This window comes from Seriola aureovittata, chromosome 18 (genome assembly GCF_021018895.1).
Source record: "Seriola aureovittata isolate HTS-2021-v1 ecotype China chromosome 18, ASM2101889v1, whole genome shotgun sequence".
NCBI lineage: Eukaryota > Metazoa > Chordata > Actinopteri > Carangiformes > Carangidae > Seriola > Seriola aureovittata.
This window is the reverse complement of record NC_079381.1, coordinates 13,491-30,828: the sequence shown is the minus strand read 5'-3', so window position 1 is coordinate 30,828 and position 17,338 is coordinate 13,491. Positions and strand designations below refer to the sequence as shown.

Here is a 17,338-nt window from a genome sequence, read left to right as displayed (position 1 = left end):
GGTTTTATAACCCCATTTAAGGGTCATTAGTTTGGAACTACACTCAATGTGGTGGACCCTTCACACGAACGCGAAAACGGGGTGAGAGTGGGTAGGGGGAGTGTGTAGGGGCCAAATTGGAATTGGGCCTTTGACTTTTCACAGAAACATCCGGGTTACCTGCAGGAATGCAGCAGGTTGGTCTGGGGTTAAACACCTGAGGTGGGCGGAGCTTCATTTCTGTCTGAGAAAAAAACCGACCTTTGAAACTAGCAGGGAGGGAGAGAGAGGCAGAAAGCAGATACATTGAGAACAGAATGGCTACAGATTTCACTCAGGACGCAGTGTTACATTTCCTTCAGAGCAGCGGGAGCTCGGTGAAAAACTCGGATCTGCTTCTGCACTTCAGAAACTTCATACGGAATCATGCAGACCAGGATCGAAACCGGGAGCTCTTCAAGAAGTTCGTCAACTCTGTGGCGACTGTCAGACAGCAGGACGGCATCTCTTACGTCGTTCTCAGGAAGAAATTCAGAAGACACATCCCGGGCGACGGTGGAGGGGGCTCTTCCGGGCCGCCACGATTCCCCGGCGGGAGGAACACTGAGCCCTCCCCGGAGAGCACCAACCTGAGCCCGGCTATGTGCATTGAGAAGCCTGGACTGAAACCACAACTTATGGAGGCGACAACACCCGCCCCGCCGGGAGAAACCTCAAAGAAAACAATCCTACCTGCGGCTGGAATCATACTCAACAACAACAGCAACAACAACAACGTCGAAACGAATTTGAACCTGAAACAGCAACAGGTAAACAGCACATTTGTACAGATCTCTGTGAAAACAGAACTGGATGAGCCTCCTATTCCAAATCAGTGCACTAAGGTGGCAAAGCAAAGGGTGGGCTTTGGCCTGCTTCCTGGGATCATACCGGTGGTGTCTGCAGTCAGACATCATGGAGAAGCCAGCCAACAGGTCCCAGTCCCTCAAAGCCTCAGAGGGAGGGAAGCCTGTCTGAACGCTGAAGGAGGTCTTCATCAAGAGCCTCCTCTTCATACTCAGGTTGCTCCACGCCGCTTCAGACACAGGCAGAGCTACAAATCAGCTGTTTCTTATGATGAAGATGAGGAGGAAGAGGATGAGGTCACAGTGAGGCAGGGTTCAGCAGGAGGAATGTGGCCTCCGAGTGCTCCTCTAGGAGACACAGGGAGGGCCATCTCCACCTCCTTGCCATGCATCATAGACACACCTGTACCTCCCTCAGTTGTCTCCTCTTCCTCCTCCTCTTTATCAGAAAGGAATCTCCCGGAGATTTACATCCAGGATGTGGAAGTGCTGTCCCCTCGTGACCTGGGTTGGAGCTTTCAGTCAGGGATAGGGCTGAAAGGACAATGGATGGGGACAATGCTGGAACACATGTCTGTATTGGAGGAGTCGACATCTATCAGACCCAACCAGCCTTCAGAGGCAGTGCGCTACACATCATCTCCAGGCCGAGCTAAAGAGGCTTCGCCTCACCACAATATCTACCTGGACTGCCAATACTCACAGGCCTCAGATGTTCAGCTCGAACCAAGGCCGGGGCTTCATCAAAGCCAAAGGTCGGGGCTGTCATCTAGCCACAGCAGTGTCCTCTCCCCCGCATCTCATGTTAGCTTCTCCAGCAGCGAATGGCCACTGTCTGGCTCCTCCAGAGGATCAGGATGGAACAGCAGCTACGAGGATCTACAGGACAAAGCAGGTATGGCAACAGTCTGTGTATCAATATTACATATTCTGTCTTACCGCCCGAAAAGCTCACTGGAGCTTCATTCCATTTTCACTGAAAAAAATATAAAAATTATGTGATTTTTGTTGGACTTGTACCAAACAAACATGTTCCTTTATGTCTTGAGAATATGATTTGTAGGTCGGGGCGTCTCTGTGGCACCATGTGGCCCATGGTGCTAACACCACAACAATGTTGTGACACATTTTACCTTTATCAAAAAAAATTGCAGTTCCTAGGATTTGGATATAGAGATTTTGATTATATTTTGATCAACTGTACAGCCCTAGTCCAAACAGGTACACAATTTACTCTAGTGTGAGTAGTATTTGCTAAAATCTACAGTCACCAGCTGTTGAAGCCAGACTTTGTCAATGTTAAAGGTAACATGTACATAACACAATGTTGCAAGAAATTTGAATAAAACACTGTCTAAAATATTTTGGTATTTGGCTGGTTTTGATCAGTAAAGAATTATTTCAGTAAGACAATATCAAAAAGTACTGATGTTAAAAATGATATATATAAATATATGAACCATGTGGCTCAGACACCAAAAGAGATGTTTTTTTGCTGTATTAATCTTACCGTGTAGTAAAAAGGCTTATATTTTTGCACAACCAGGACACAACAGGATTTTTGCGATAAATGCTTTCAAGGTCCTTCCCTTATATTTGAGCTTTTACGTCCACTATTAAGAAAGTTTGAGTTTTTTCCACTGAAGAACAACAAATAAAAAGGCTTTCATAAGCTGTATGTACATTGTTTTGTTGCTGTTGTAGAGAGCAGAAATGGACTAGAAATAGTATTAATTGTTATGTGTCAACAGGTGAGACTGGGCACATGGCTCAAATCCAGAAAGTACTCCAGCGAGCCCAAGGGCCAGCAGGCCATCTCCGTCTCCATGACGACCAGGATCTCACTCTTCAGTACCACTCCAATGCCCATCTCAACAACAACCAGGACCCTACAGTTCGAGTGTTACCATGGCACCTCTCTACAGGTCAAAGTTTTTTCTAATGATCTTTTATATAGTGAAGGAGCTGTTAGTCATAAGCTGTTGGATATGACATCTGACAGGTCATAAGAGGGGAGACAAAAAATGAAGATTTTTACATAAACCCACTATCTCCATTACGCAATCAGAATTTTTTGCCTCAAAATATGAGCTATTAACAGTTGTGCTCAAACTACTAGCTGATTGATCAACAATTTGATAAGTGATTGTTAGTTCATTATTATTTATTATTAATTATTAATTTTCTCTCCAAGAGAAAACTATTCACATGAACACAGATGAATAATCAAATGAATGGCAATTCAATCTGATGGGCTACAGCCATGTCATCAGTTGCTGACACACTAACATGACACATTAACACAAAATATAGCATTAAGAATGTCATTCCCAATGTTAGCATAACATTTTAGAGCTATGTTAGTAAATACAGCAGACATTGCTGACAGCATTAGCATGTTGCAACATGAGATAACTACTACATACAGTATATGAAAAGTAAAGAACTTCTGATATTTTTAATCTTTTGCAACATGCCCGTTACATTGATTGTACAGCTGCTGTGTAGTCTGTTGTTACAAAGGGAAGCAAGAAAAGTTAAAATAGACAGCGTTTGAACTTCTCTGTTAAGTACTCTTCATCATTCTTCACCCAACTACCTCTTTCTTTTGTGTGTCCAACTGTGTGAGACACCATAAATGCCTTTTAAAGAGAAGTGTACACTGTTATTCACATTTACCTACAGTTCATCATCGCTCTCAATAAAGTTATTTGAAGTGGGGCATAGTCAGTGGTATTACCTGCAGTAGAGTCGGATTAGCGTGCTGCCAGTTTGGAGAGGCAGCTGGAGCACTGGCACACAAGCTGAACGATGTGCTACATTTTTTCAACCGTTGAACTACCGTATTCCTACACACAAGTGCAACTACGCTTAGCTCTTTGTATATGATTTATTTATAGAATTTTCAACACAATAAACACAAATACAGTAATATAGTATACAAATCCCCACATGTATAACTGAATAAATGAAATGAAAAAACTGTAAAATGAGGTAAAATGGCATAGGAAGTAACGACAAGAGGATTGCAATAATACAACCACAAGAAAGAGAAAAATAAATAAATAATAATAATTAAATAAATAAAACAGAAAAAAGTACAAAAATACATCCCAAAAAGAAAACAAAACAGACAAACTATATATTACCAGCATGAGGAAAACAGGAGGTGGCCACGAAGTGCAGTTATATCAGTACAGGACAGGGTGTTTACTGTCAGCCAATGGGGACAGCATCCAATTGGAGGGACCTGACGTGTTCTAAGAAGGGCAGCCAGATTTGAGAGAATTTAACATTAGAGCCACGAAGAGAGTGTTTAATTTTTTTTTCTAATTTCACAAAATGTAGGGTATCCTTTTATCCAATGAGTATGAGAGGGGACACGAGGACTCTTCCAGTGCATCAGAATAACATGCCTCGCCAGCAGTGTGAGAAAGCTACAAGTTCAACAAAGTGAGATGGCAATGAATAGTCAGTGGTTAGAACACCAAACAAGCCAACTAGGGGTGAAGGATGAATATTAACAGATGTGATGGATGAGAGTGAGTCAAACAGAGATGTCCAATGCAGAGTTAGAGTGGGACACATCCAAAACATGTGAGAAAGAATAGCTGGTCCTAGGTGACATTTATCACAATTTGGATCAGTGCCAGAAAAGGATGCAAACTAGTTTGCTTTGAGACCAGTGACTTTGCATGGTAAAACGCTGTGATGGGCACAGATTGATGACGTCGACATGTTTCAAAACTGATTGCCGGGCCTCAGTCTCTATGTCCATATTGAGATCCTCAGACAACTTTTTTACGTTTTACAGGTGAATTCAGGCCTTTGACATTCCAACTAGTAAATCTTAAAGCACCTGTTGGTGCTGCTGAAGTGTAAGAACTTAACATATAATGATACTTAGGGACCTGAGCAGGTGGCATTCCTGCACACTTCTAACCCTATCACTGGGCACCCCCTGTCTGTTGTCTAGCAGTACATAGAGAGAGGGACATGACTGAGTGGAGTTTGTTGAGTAAAGAAGTAGCATGCTGGTGGATAGAATAGAAAACATGAAAAAAAGAACTAAATGGAAACCCCTAACTGAGAAAACATTAAACATATAATCCACCCCCCTCCCATCCCTCCCCTTAACTCAAACCCAAGCCCAGTTGCTGCAAAAGAGCACTTAAGATCACTCTGATATACCTACGAACAAAAGTTGAACCTTTTTAAATACCTCAAATGAAATGCGTCTGGCTATACACGTTTTTTTTTCCTTTTTAAAATCATTGAATTCTTTATTGTAGTAACCTGTTGGAAATATGCCTGAAAAGACTATGTTGATCTTACAGAAAATAGGTGCCTAAATACATACATATATGCTCCCTCCACTTTGGATACTCACAAATTCACAAATAGTATAAAAATACATAACTAGTAGTCTGGGAAATGACTACTATAAAACAGTGGCAAATAATCTCCCTTCAAAATAAAGGATATTAATAGGAGATTAATAGTCTAATAAATCCAATAAGAAATACTGACTGTGAGAAAAGCACAATTAAGATGCTGTTAGTGTCCGTATGGTAAATAGCCCATTAAGAGGAGAGGCATGGTAATAAAAAAAATTTAAGTAGATAAAAAGAAAACAATGAATGGCACTGCACTAACAATAAAAGGATAGTGTGTCAGTTAACTTGCTGACAGATCTGTGTCCAAGTCCTGGACAAACTTGACAGCCTCCGAAGCAGACAGGAGCCAAGTCCTGTCCCCATTAGGTAGGGTGATGTGCAGCTTGGCTGGGAAGAGCAGAGCTGGCTTGTACCCGCACCTATACAGCTCAGCCATGGGGTCTCTGTATTCGGCGCTCTGCTTCAACACGTCAGGGCTGTAGTTGTATGTATGTAGCTGTCATAAAAGCGGATCGCATGGCCTTTGTAGGTCAAATCACCCCACTTGCAAGCCTCGCAGATCGCCTGGTCTTTAACTTGGAAGTGGTGGAAGCGCAGGATGACAAGTCGTGGCCTCCCTCCCGAAACAGGTTTGGTTGCAAGGCTCCGGTGTGCTCGGTTTAACTTGGGGGATGAGGCGAAGATTTCCGTGCCAAGGACATCTACAAGAAGTTGACAAAAAAACGTGGATGGATGGGGGCAGCTTCTGCTGCTGCCCTCCAGGTCTGCATCATTGTAAATTGAAATGATGCGCTGGCAAGTGGCAGAAAGTTTGCGTAGCTCGTAGTTTTTTTGCAATGTATTTGTATATTATATGTATATTAGTATATTTTTTTGTTGATTGATGTTTTTTATTCTACATCGTTGTTTCGTCTGAAGATGGTGAAAATAATGTACACAAAGGAAGAACTCCTGGCTTTAAAGTGTACCAGATATGGAGTTAAACATCCCATACCGGCTGAGCTGAAGAAGCCGTAATATAGATGGGTAGGATATGGAGATATAAGTCTTTTCTACCAACGATCCTTATGGGAAATGTCAACTCCCTGGCTAACAAGTGTGATGAACTGGAGGCACTTGTGAAGAACCAGTGAGCATATTGTGAGTGTAGTCTCATGTGTTTCACGGAGACCTGGTTAAATGATAACACTCCTGACCATTGTGTGGATTTACGCAGCTTCACTGCAGTACAAGCGGACAGAGACACCGGAGCAAGTGGGAAGAATAAAGGTGGAGGACTGGTTCTGCTTGTGAACAATAGATGGTGCAACCCCGGTCACATCACAGTGAAGGAGAAGATCTGCTGTTGGGATATTGAACTGTTGGCAGTTGGTCTTAGACTGTACTATGTACTGAGGGAGTTCTCACACATCGTTGCCATTGTTGTTTACATTCAACCACAAGCAGAGCTTGCAGTTGCGTGTGATGTCATTCACAAGACTGTTGCGAGAGTACAAACCCAGCACCCTGATGCATTCATTGCAATATTGGGGGATTTTAACTATGTCACTCTCACCTCTCATCTGACTGGCTTCACTCAGTATGTTGACTGTCCCACAAGGGAAAATAAGACACTGGATCTGTTGTATACAAATGTAAAGGAGGCCTACACTGCTTCAGATCTAACACCACTTAGCAGATCAGATCATAATCTGGTTTTTCTTCAGCCTTCCTACAAGCCCTGTGTACTGAGGCAGGCTGCAACCATCCGCTCATTCAGGAACTGGACCCCGGAGGCCAGTGAGTGTCTAAAAGACTGTTTTGAGTTCACAGATTGGAATGTCCTGTTGGAGTCACAGGAAAATGATAAAAGCAAGGACCCTGACCTTGATAGAATGGTTGAATGTACCACAGACTATATTAACTTCTGTATGGACACAGTAATACCAGCAAGGACTGTACACTGCTTTCCAAACAACAAATCATGGATCACAAGTAACATCAAGACCCTCCTCAACCAGAAAAAGGAGGCCTTGAGGGATGGAGAAAGGGAAAAGCTCAGGTGTGTGCAACATGAGCTGAAGAGGAGAGCAAGCAGGCAAAGGAGGACTACAAAAAGAAAATAGAGAGGAAGCTGCAGCACAACACCAGAGAGGTGTGCTATAAAGACAACAGCCAGCAACATCAGGTGATGTGGACAAGGCCAATGGGTTCAACCTGTTCTACAACTGGTTTGACATAGCCTCACTTGTTCTCTTTCCCACTGCTTCAGCTGCAGCTTCTCCTACGGCATCTCCTCCACAACCTGACACTGCAGCTGCAACTCCCTCCACACTGGGAACAAGTCTGCTGTCCTTTACAGCAGAAGAGTTGAGGGTGGAGGTCAAGAAGCTACATCCTGGAAAGGCAACAGGCCCGAATGGTGTGTGTCCGAGGCTGTGCAGCCCAGCTGGCTGAGCCTCTCCAGACGATCTTTAACTTAAGCCTTCAAACAGGGAGGGTCCCGGTCCTGTAGAAAACATCATGTCTTGTTCCGGTAAACGGTAGGACAACCGTGTAGCGTTAACGCCATAATTTAGAATTTACTGATTGATAAATTTATCAATCTCATATCAGAAGCCATGACTTCTCGATTTTATGGATCTCCAGTCTCTACGTGAAAAGAATACAACAGGACAACAGCTGGGTGTAAATAAAGGAGTTTTTAACTAAACTACTATCTAAAGAGTAAATGCAAGGTGTAATAATCATAAACATAAAAATAATAATGAAATGAGCTTAGTGATGAGTTGGCAATGGTGGGAGAGAATATGTTATGGCTATACATTATGGCTATACAGCTAATGATACTATGTCTGAGTATCATTTGATGATTAAATATTAATATATTTCAACATCAACCCAGTCATGAGCAGAGTGTTAAGACCGGCATAAAGTGAGTTGCGCTGTTGCTGAGGACCCTTGGCTGGAACCCAGGTGGCTGTGGTTGCCGTAGTAACCCTGGAGACGCAGGATCTAAGTGGATTCTCCTGGAGGCCGTGTTCAGTTATCATGGTTTCTACTGGTGTCTCAGCGATTCAGCTCTGGTGGAGTTTGCCAGGAGACTTTCTGTCTCGGGCACTCTTGATTTCTGGTAGGTTTCTCTGCAGGCGGTCGTGGTCAGATGTGTTATCTGCTGGCATCTCTTGCGGGTTGATGCAAAATAAACTCTAATGCACTTCACTTTGGCTGGATAACTTTAGAGGAGACTGGTGTTCACCAGATGACTCTAAAGTTGTCAAAAAGCTTCAAAAAGGAATACTTGATAATAATTAAAAGCAGCAAAATTACTCTGAGGTACTTCTGTTGTTTTGGTTCAGTTGGTCTTGACTTGGCTTATAAAAATAAAAGATCACGCGTGTAGACAAAATAATGTTACTTGGTGCACGTGGCAAAGAAAGAATAAAGGACACGGACAAAACGATAAAGTGCAAAAATGGCTAAGAGCCTTGGCTAAGAGTTTGGAACTACATAGCTACAGAGCGATTGAGCAAGATTTTTTCAGCTTCTAGCAATTGTTTTATCCCTTAAGGGCTGGCGCGCATTTCAGTCTTCTACTTTGTTTTAACTTGGAGGAGAGAGTAATTTTCCACGGAACTTTTGAATAGTTTAATTTTAAAGTTTACCTATAAACTCGCACATCCGTCTTCCACCATGACCATAAAACATTAAATGACATAACATATAAACCTAATGGCACCAATAATGACAGACAGGAGTAATACAAGTGTGGATTTCATATTACATCCTTCAAACCTGGAATTAATCTTAATACAAGTGGTTAACTGAATAGTCTACAAATGTGGATTACATAGCACTTCTTTGACTGTAATAATAATAATACGGACATTCTGGATGTCCTGTAGTGTGTGATACCTTGTGTGAAGGATGCTGACAGTATGGTCACATGAAGGACATTGTCTTAAAGTCTACATGTTACATTTCAAACATTCTATAGGATAGAAGTTTGGGATTAAACTATTACATAGAAACATCTCATGAGTTACAGAACAGTTAGATATTTAATTATTTATTCTTCCTCAGATCTGTGTCTGTGAAGAGAGTTCTGCTGGTCACTACCCAGGATTGGAATTAGTTGTAGTTGTAGTTTATGACTCTTATCTAGAGAGGGACAGAGGAAGAGGTTGGTGTGTGTGTGTGTGTGTGTGTGTGTGTGTGTGTGTGTGTGTGTGTGTGTGTGTGTGTGTGTGTGTGTGTGTGTGTGTGTGTGTGTGTGTGTGCGTGCGCGCGTGCGTGCGTGCATGGCACAGAGAGGCCAGGATTCACACCTCAGTCTATATAAGGAACAATCAAATATCAATAGACAGTCTTATTTTAACAAACTGGAGATTTTGCCTATATTCTCCAGTTGCCTGGTGTCCATTTGTTAATCCTCTGGAGCTGACCCTTTGACCTTTGGTCTGGTTCTGTGTCTCTCTGGCATGCCTGGCATGGACTGTTGAGAGAAGGGTCCTTTGTCACTGTTTCCGATCAATTTGATAGTTTGATGGTGGGAAGAGTAACAAAGTGTCAATTGTGGGTCCGTAACCCTGCATGTCCTTACAATGAATTTCCGTAATGGCTTGTGACTGATGCCAGGCCAGGTATGTGCTCTAGAACCGGCTGAGATAAATGACTACAGACCCTCACATCACACATCATGAAAACCCTGGAGCGGCTGCTTCTCCACTTTCTGAGGCCATGAACATGAACATGATCTAGACCCACTACAGTTCGCCTACAAAGAATATATTGGAGTGGATGATGCCATCCTTAACATGCTCCACCGGGCCCTTGCTTACTTGGATGAGCCAAGTAGTTACATAAGGATTATGTTCTACGATTTCTCAAGCGCATTTAACACCATCCAAACCCCCATTCTTAAAGACAAGCTGGAAGGGATGGGGATGGATCACTGCTTCACGTCTTGGATTGTGGATTACCTGACAAGATGACCACAGTATGTAAGGCTGGGTAACTGTGTCTCAGGGACAGTCATGAGCAGCACTTGGGCTCCACAGGGGTCTGTTCTGGCTCCGTTCCTGTTCACCCTGTATACCCTTTGTGTCACCCTTTAAATACAACTCTGAGTCCTGTCACATCCAGAAATACTCAGAAGACACAGCTATTGTTACGCATATCAGGAATGGGCAGGAAGAGGAGTACAGGGAACTGACTATGGCCTTCAGTGAATGGATTGACAAGAACTTCCTTCTGAACACCTCCAAGACCAAGGAGATGGTCACGGATGCCATCTACTGGAAGGGGCAGAGCCATCTCTTTTCCTCAGGAAGCTCAGATCCTTTGACGTTGGCAGTGAAATGCTGCACATGTTTTCATCAGTCAGTGGTGGCCAGTGGTTTAATGCTGTAGTCTGCTGGGGCGGCAGCATGTCCGACATGAACACAAAGACACTGGACAAGCTGGTCAAAAAGGCTGGGTCTGTGCTTGGCAGGAGTCTGGACTCACTCAGGACTGCTGTGGAGAGATGCATGCGATGTAAGATGGAGGCCATCTTAGATAATACCAACCATCTTCTCCACAACATTCTGGCAGGACAGAGAAGCACCTACAGAAGCAACGGTCTCAACTCACTGTGCTGCAGAACAAAGAGGTTCAGGAGATCATTTGTTCCCACTGCCACCAGGCTATACAGCTCCTCAGCCAAAGGAAGTGGACTAATCTAATTATTATTGTTTATTTATTATTAACTGTATTGTTTATTATTATTATTATTATTATTATTATTATTATTATTATTATTATTATTATTACTATTATTATTATTATCAACAATGAGCTAATGGCCACATGAATGTCCCCTAGGGGATAAATAAAGTATCTATCATCTGTCTAGTTTTGAGTGACTCGTCTCTCTGCAAAGCAACTACGCTTAGCTCTATCTGACTCAAACAGCTGATCTGCAGAGTAATACAGAGCATGCTGTAGTTGCGAGGGTGCGCAGGAATACGGTAGTTCAATAGTTCACAAACTGTGGTTCCAAAAGAAAGGGCTTTTTGACAGATGACACATAGTATGTTTGTAGCCTGGAGAAAGCATACTGAACCCTCTACTTCACCCCACAGGTGATCTCTATGATGACTGTGAGGAGGCAGAGTCGAGCGAGGGCTCCACCTCTTCACCACTGCTGCGGCAGCGCCTAGCTGTTACCAAGCGGCTCAGCAGCCAGTTGAGGAACAGGATGTGCCGCAGCCTAGGGGCTGACCTGGACCAGCTCCTCCAGGAGGACGTAAGGGGAAGAGGAGTAAGTGAGGCGGCCCGACTGAACCGCCTCCACCTGATCTCCTCCTCACTCAGCCTTCGCTACAACCTCTCATCCTCGTCCCTGTCGTCATGTTCCACGCCGCCTTGCGGCCACAGCTTTGCTGACCTGGTTGGGGGGGTGGAGCAGAAAAGAAGGTGGAGGAGCCCCTCTGCTGCCGCCACCTCCTCTACCGCTCATTATGATGGCCCCAGTAGGCAGGTGAGACTTATTGACAGAACAGTTTTTATTTTTAAATGTCCCATTCAAACCTACCGTGCACTCCTTGGTAGTAATTTGGCTGGTAAGGTCCCACTTTCCATTTAAAAACAATTCACGAAGAGAATTTATGTGTAAAACTGTCAATCAGTGAGCCCTTCTGTCCTGTGGAAATAGCTGCTATTGCTATTGAGTTTTTTACTCAGGTGTATGTTGTCATAGACAGATTTTTTTCTTTCACAGTGAACTTTTAGTATGATAAGACAATATAACACTTAATTGACTCCATGGAGGGAATTTAATAAATTGGATCTTTTTTCCTGCCATCAGTTGGTTCCTCTAGAGCTCAGGGAGCACGCCTGGCTGGTGAAGGGGGCAGCAGGTGCCTGGCCTGACATCTACTCGTTGTTCAGAGAGGATTCGTCGCTGCTCAATAAACAAGACTTTATCTCCGGCTTCACTGTGCTGCACTGGATCGCTAAACACGGTGACCACAGAGTCCTCAACACCTTATGGTATGCAGCAACTGTTTTATTTATTTTAATGCCACCCTCAGGATAAACTTTACATTTATACCTCAACTGCTGCTATGGCTCTAAGAATAGGTAAATCAACAATGTGCTGTTTGTGCTGTCTAACATTGTCATATTGTAAATGAAAAAGGTTTATTCTCTGTATGGTAGCCATTTTAGGGCATCTCAAACTTGAGCTTGACAGACTCAGCCCTACATTTGTCTCAGTCTAATACTGAAGTGGAGTTTATTGCTCGTTAGCAAACATGTTGTAGTAAAGTCACCTAAGACTTTGTACCAAGAAGCACTTTAATTTGTTTATATCTGTAAGGCAAGGGACATACAGTAGAAGAATTGGAGAAATTACAGCGATGATCCTCTCCTCCACAAATATTTATTCATACCTGGTAAAGACTAACATTTATACTCCCGAAACAGTGACCCACTTTTAAACTTTTAGCATCTTGCATTAGCATTAATTTCAACATATAGCTGAGACTGACGGCTATAGTTTGAGTCATTAATTTTAGAGGTATCATGTCTATCATGTGTTGGCCTTATGGAAATATAGACCAGCTTGGGGTACAAGAGGTAAAATCAGCACCAACAAATTCATCCTCTGGAGACTATGAATGTCTGTGCCTAATGACTTTCCAGTCAATGGCTGGTGAGATAGTTCACTCTCACCAAGGGACCAACATACTGATGTAGGTGAAAAAAGAGCTGCCACAGATTTAGCCAAGATGAACTGTTGTCAAATATTCTGGAAAAACTTAATATATGAGAAACATTATGTGACCGGGCACTGATCTACTCTCTGGCTGCGGTTTCAGGTATGGAGTTCAAAAGGCTGGTTTGATGTTTGACATAAATGCCAGGTCAACATGTGGCCACACACCTCTCCACATTGCCGCCATCCATGGCAACAAGAACATAATGCGTTTGCTGGTTAACAAGTTCAATGCTGACGTGAGGCTGAGGGATACAGCTGGGAAAAGGGCCTGGCAATACCTGAGCTGCAACACACCACTGGACATCTTCCAACTTCTTGGAGGAACAGCACAGACTGCTGTGGGAGGAGTCAGGAGAGTAGATGCCAGCTGGGAGCAACAAAAACAGCAGCAGCAACACCGCCGCCGTCGACTGCATCATCTTTCCTCAACTTCTTCGGGAGAGAGGCCATTGACCACTGTAGGTACAGCAAGGGTTAAAAGGTCATCATCAATCGCTGCGTTCCTCAAACACAAATCACTGCGTCGGTTTCATGGACATCAGTCTGACTCCTCAGTTTAAAAACCTCAGATGATGTATTAAGTTGGATATGGATCTAACCACAACATAAACAAGATCAAAAATGGCAAAGTTTCCACTGTCAGATACTCCTCACACCATATGCTGATCATTGACACTGGCGTCTTTCCTGGCTGGCTTGCCTAAGTCATAAAAGGCAAGTAATTGCAGTGCCACAGATACCACTTCTCATTCAAACAACATTTCAGTGGCCATTTGTGTAGCTAGTGGTAAAGTTTATTACTGTAATATGCCAACAAACCAAATAAAATACAGGTTAAAATTGTATTTAGTTTTGTGATAAAATGTTGTCAGAATTCAACAGACTTAATATGTTAACCATAGCTGTTGTTAGCCCCACTAACTTCTATTATTATAACTATCTATTTTTGTAACTTCTCCTTACAAGGAAACTTCTAGAATAAAGGCCCAGTCCGCATTTACAGTATAAAATTTTCGACCAAAATTAATTTCAGTTTCATTGCCACAATTGGTGTATTTGCTCACAGAGACAAATTAAACTGCCAACTGTCTTGAAACTGCAAAGAGAACCAGAAAGTCAAGTCCATGGAGTAAGATATTGTATTAACTGTTTTGCATCTAATCTTAAGAGGCCTTTTAAGAATTGCCATGCAAAACAGGCATGGTTTAAATTCAGCAGTTACATTGGAGTCTAGTTAACTAGCATGTTGCCAGTTAGCTTACCAGCTATAGTAACTTCAAAACTGCCCCTCTAGTAATGACATATCACCATTCATTCATTAAGCTTCTCTTCAAAGTTTACATCATTTATGTCACTGTGGATGCAAAAAACTTCACATTGTTCTGATCCTCAGGTTTTAACTGCAGCTGAAAGTCTGCTCGCTGCTCAGTCCAGATAACAGGAACAAAAGGGAGCACTAGTGTTTATGACTGAACTTTCAGTTTCACTAGCTATAAATGCCAAAAACGAGACAGTATCATTAAGAGTGCTGGATCTAATAAGTATGATAGCTTAAAGCAAGAGACGATTTGTCAGCACTTTGCAGAGCAGATGGGTTTTCGGCTTGATTGTTGTGAGAGAGAGAAAAGGAGCAATAGGTGGAAGATTATGAGCTGCAATGCAACGTGAGCTCCAGTTTCACTCTGAAGCTGAGACCTGGTTAAAAGCCAGTCAGCAAGCTTTTAACTCACATTTTGCACACATTTGACCTTTCTTTATATTGTTCCCAAATCATTCAATAGTTTTTAGATAGATTTTCTTCCCTCCTTTAGGGATAGTTCATTTTTATGAAAATTAACTTGCGAATGGAAACTTACCATACAAAATAAATAAATAAATACAATAAAATAGTAACTCTGCAATAGGTGTTTTAAGGTGGTGAGCAATTTATAGGGTGATTGTGTTTTCTTTTTTTTCAATATGCCTCATTTTGTAAGTTTTGTCTGTCATTTCTATCGGTAATAACTTTGTACTCACTACCTGACATGTTGATGATGACATCACAAAAAGAAGTGCAACTTCTTCAAATCTGAGCTATAACATCAAGTGGAGCCTAAGAAGTGCTAGTAGGCTGATTTTGTTACCTTTGGACAGAGCCACGGTAGCTGTTTCCCCCATTTTCTAGTCTTTATGCTAAGCTAAGCTAACCATGAAGCTGGGTGTAGCTTCATACTTACCATACAGATTTGAGAGTGGTGTCAATCCTCTCATCTAATGCAAATATGTGCATTTCCCAAAATTCCAAAAGATTTCCTTTAACGTGGTGAGTACAATTTGATTAGCACTGATAGAAACAATAGTCAACCCACTAAAATAAGAGCTATGTTGAAATAAACTCTTACTTAATTTCATGGTGCTATATAAAATTGCGTTTTGTTGTCGTGTTTTTGCTATTTTTTCCACCCCCTTTATGCGCACAGTCATGTTATTGTCACAATCTCCTGTGTCACAGTTACACAAGTAATGCCCAAATTTGGATGATCCTTTCCGTGTTTGCATATTATCTGTCTTTCACAAAAACACAAAAACAAACCTTACATGATTTTCACACAAATCAAATGAAACCAGTGGATGTCCAGAAGGATGATCGACAGTCTTAAAATACTGATGGAGAAATGTCGAAAATGATCAACAACAATTAACCATTCTGGATTTGAAGTGAATAATGAAATACTTAAGGATCAAACTGGTGTGTATTTGTTTGTAAATTATTCTGGTCTGAAGTTTACCATAATTTGATGTTCTACAAGGTAAATGTACAGTATTGTTAAATGTATTTCAAGGTTGGAGATTACGATTCGTCATTTTTAAATGTTTGGTGTTTTCAATCAGGACCATTTTCCACAGATGATTTTTTTCTTGGAGCCCTAAAACAGACAAAAGTATAGTGAAAAATAACCTTAATTGACTGTAAAAAAAATGTAAAGCTTTGGTTTTCCATTTAAAAAAACAACACAGCCTTGATAAAGTCACCTCACGCAGGGGTTTTGCCCAGCTAAAATTACTTTATAGCTGACATTTTTGTGTTGGTCCTTCTCCGCTATTGCTACTCACTGAGTTACAGGAAGGTTGCCTCATGAAAATGTCTTTAAAGCAGCAAACTGGAAAATTCTGGGGATTGGAAGGAAATTCAGTGTCCCATTATTGGCAAGTATAGTAGTTACAGTGTTTAATTGTTTGAGCCCCAATAAATAAACTTTGGATTCTGTTAAAGTGCATTTGTCATCAACACTTTTTTTTGTTCCTATGTAGACAGACCCACAGGGTCGCAGTCACAGATTCATTGTGTGACAGTTGAGTGTACATGATTGAATAAATTGCAAATGTATCATGGAATTTGCACCTTTTTATAGTATAGTATAAACAAAGATAATATAGTATAAATCACTTATCACTTATGTATTATTACCTAAATCTGCTAATCTGTCTTGTAAAGAGGCTTTATGTCAAAATCTAGTTTCACCTTTTTCAGATTATACTACTATTTTTCCAAAATATAATGTAATATATAATATAATTTTTATCCAAATTACAACAAGCACACAGACAGGTAGGGCTGGACTCCATCAAAGAACTGCTTGTTGGTTTCTGACCATGTGCACTGTAAAGATATTAAAACGCATATCTCAAACAATACCTCAGTGACATACCTTTTCATTAGATCATTTAAGAGGCATCAGTGGATCGACCCAGCAGTTATACCAGCCAACATGTAAATCTTTCATGTTAACTTTCTTGTTGCAGGCTTGTGGACATGTTAGCTCATGTCTGTGTATGTGTGCTCTTGTACTATGAGAACCAGTTTTTTGACTTTGAGCCTGAAGACATTTTGGCCATTCCTCACTATTCACAAAGAGATGATTGGGGTTAAGACTTGGTTTTAGGGTTAAGGTGGAATTCAAGTTTAAGATACAGATTATGTAGGTCCCTCACAAGTATAGAAGGTACAAACATGAGTTTCAAGTTTTTATTTGAAGAGCTCAGTCTGCTGTGTACATTCTGAAACAGCTGGTTCAACCTGTTGTGGATCACAGTTACATAATGCTCTACAGTCTCTCTGTCTTATCAAATAATAAGCTTTAATGGCACGAACAAGTGGCTGAATATTAAATTTTTTACATTAAATACAAATTAAAAATCAATGAGGAATAATCACAAGATCACCAATATCTAGCAGTATTTATGATGGTCTCATAGGTCACAACACAGAAGAAAGACTCCTGCAAAAACTGGCAGTAATCAATTGACCTTCATGAAAGAAAGTAATTGACCTTTATGAAAGAAAAAAATAATAATAAATGTATATATGGGTGATGCAATGTGCATGTTTGATT

General features: G+C 41.5%; 1 protein-coding gene across 1 annotated transcript; it reads left to right on the top strand.

The window, feature by feature from the left end:
* The first annotated feature begins 141 nt into the window (after positions 1-141).
* Positions 142-16,576, top strand: LOC130187011 (uncharacterized). Its single transcript, XM_056404425.1, has 5 exons — positions 142-1,719; positions 2,576-2,749; positions 11,326-11,723; positions 12,051-12,235; positions 13,066-16,576. The coding sequence occupies exons 1-5, from the start codon at positions 297-299 to the stop codon at positions 13,523-13,525; spliced, it is 2,640 nt and encodes an 879-aa protein (XP_056260400.1). The 5' UTR covers positions 142-296; the 3' UTR covers positions 13,526-16,576.
* Positions 16,577-17,338: the final 762 nt, after the last annotated feature.

Coding starts and splice junctions, on each gene's coding strand:
- LOC130187011 (XM_056404425.1), top strand. CDS start 297: ATGGCTACAGATTTCACTCAGGACGCAGTGTTACATTTCCTTCAGAGC. Junction 1,720..2,575: donor GGATCTACAGGACAAAGCAG/GTATGGCAACAG, acceptor ATGTGTCAACAG/GTGAGACTGGGCACATGGCT. Junction 12,236..13,065: donor AGAGTCCTCAACACCTTATG/GTATGCAGCAAC, acceptor CTGCGGTTTCAG/GTATGGAGTTCAAAAGGCTG.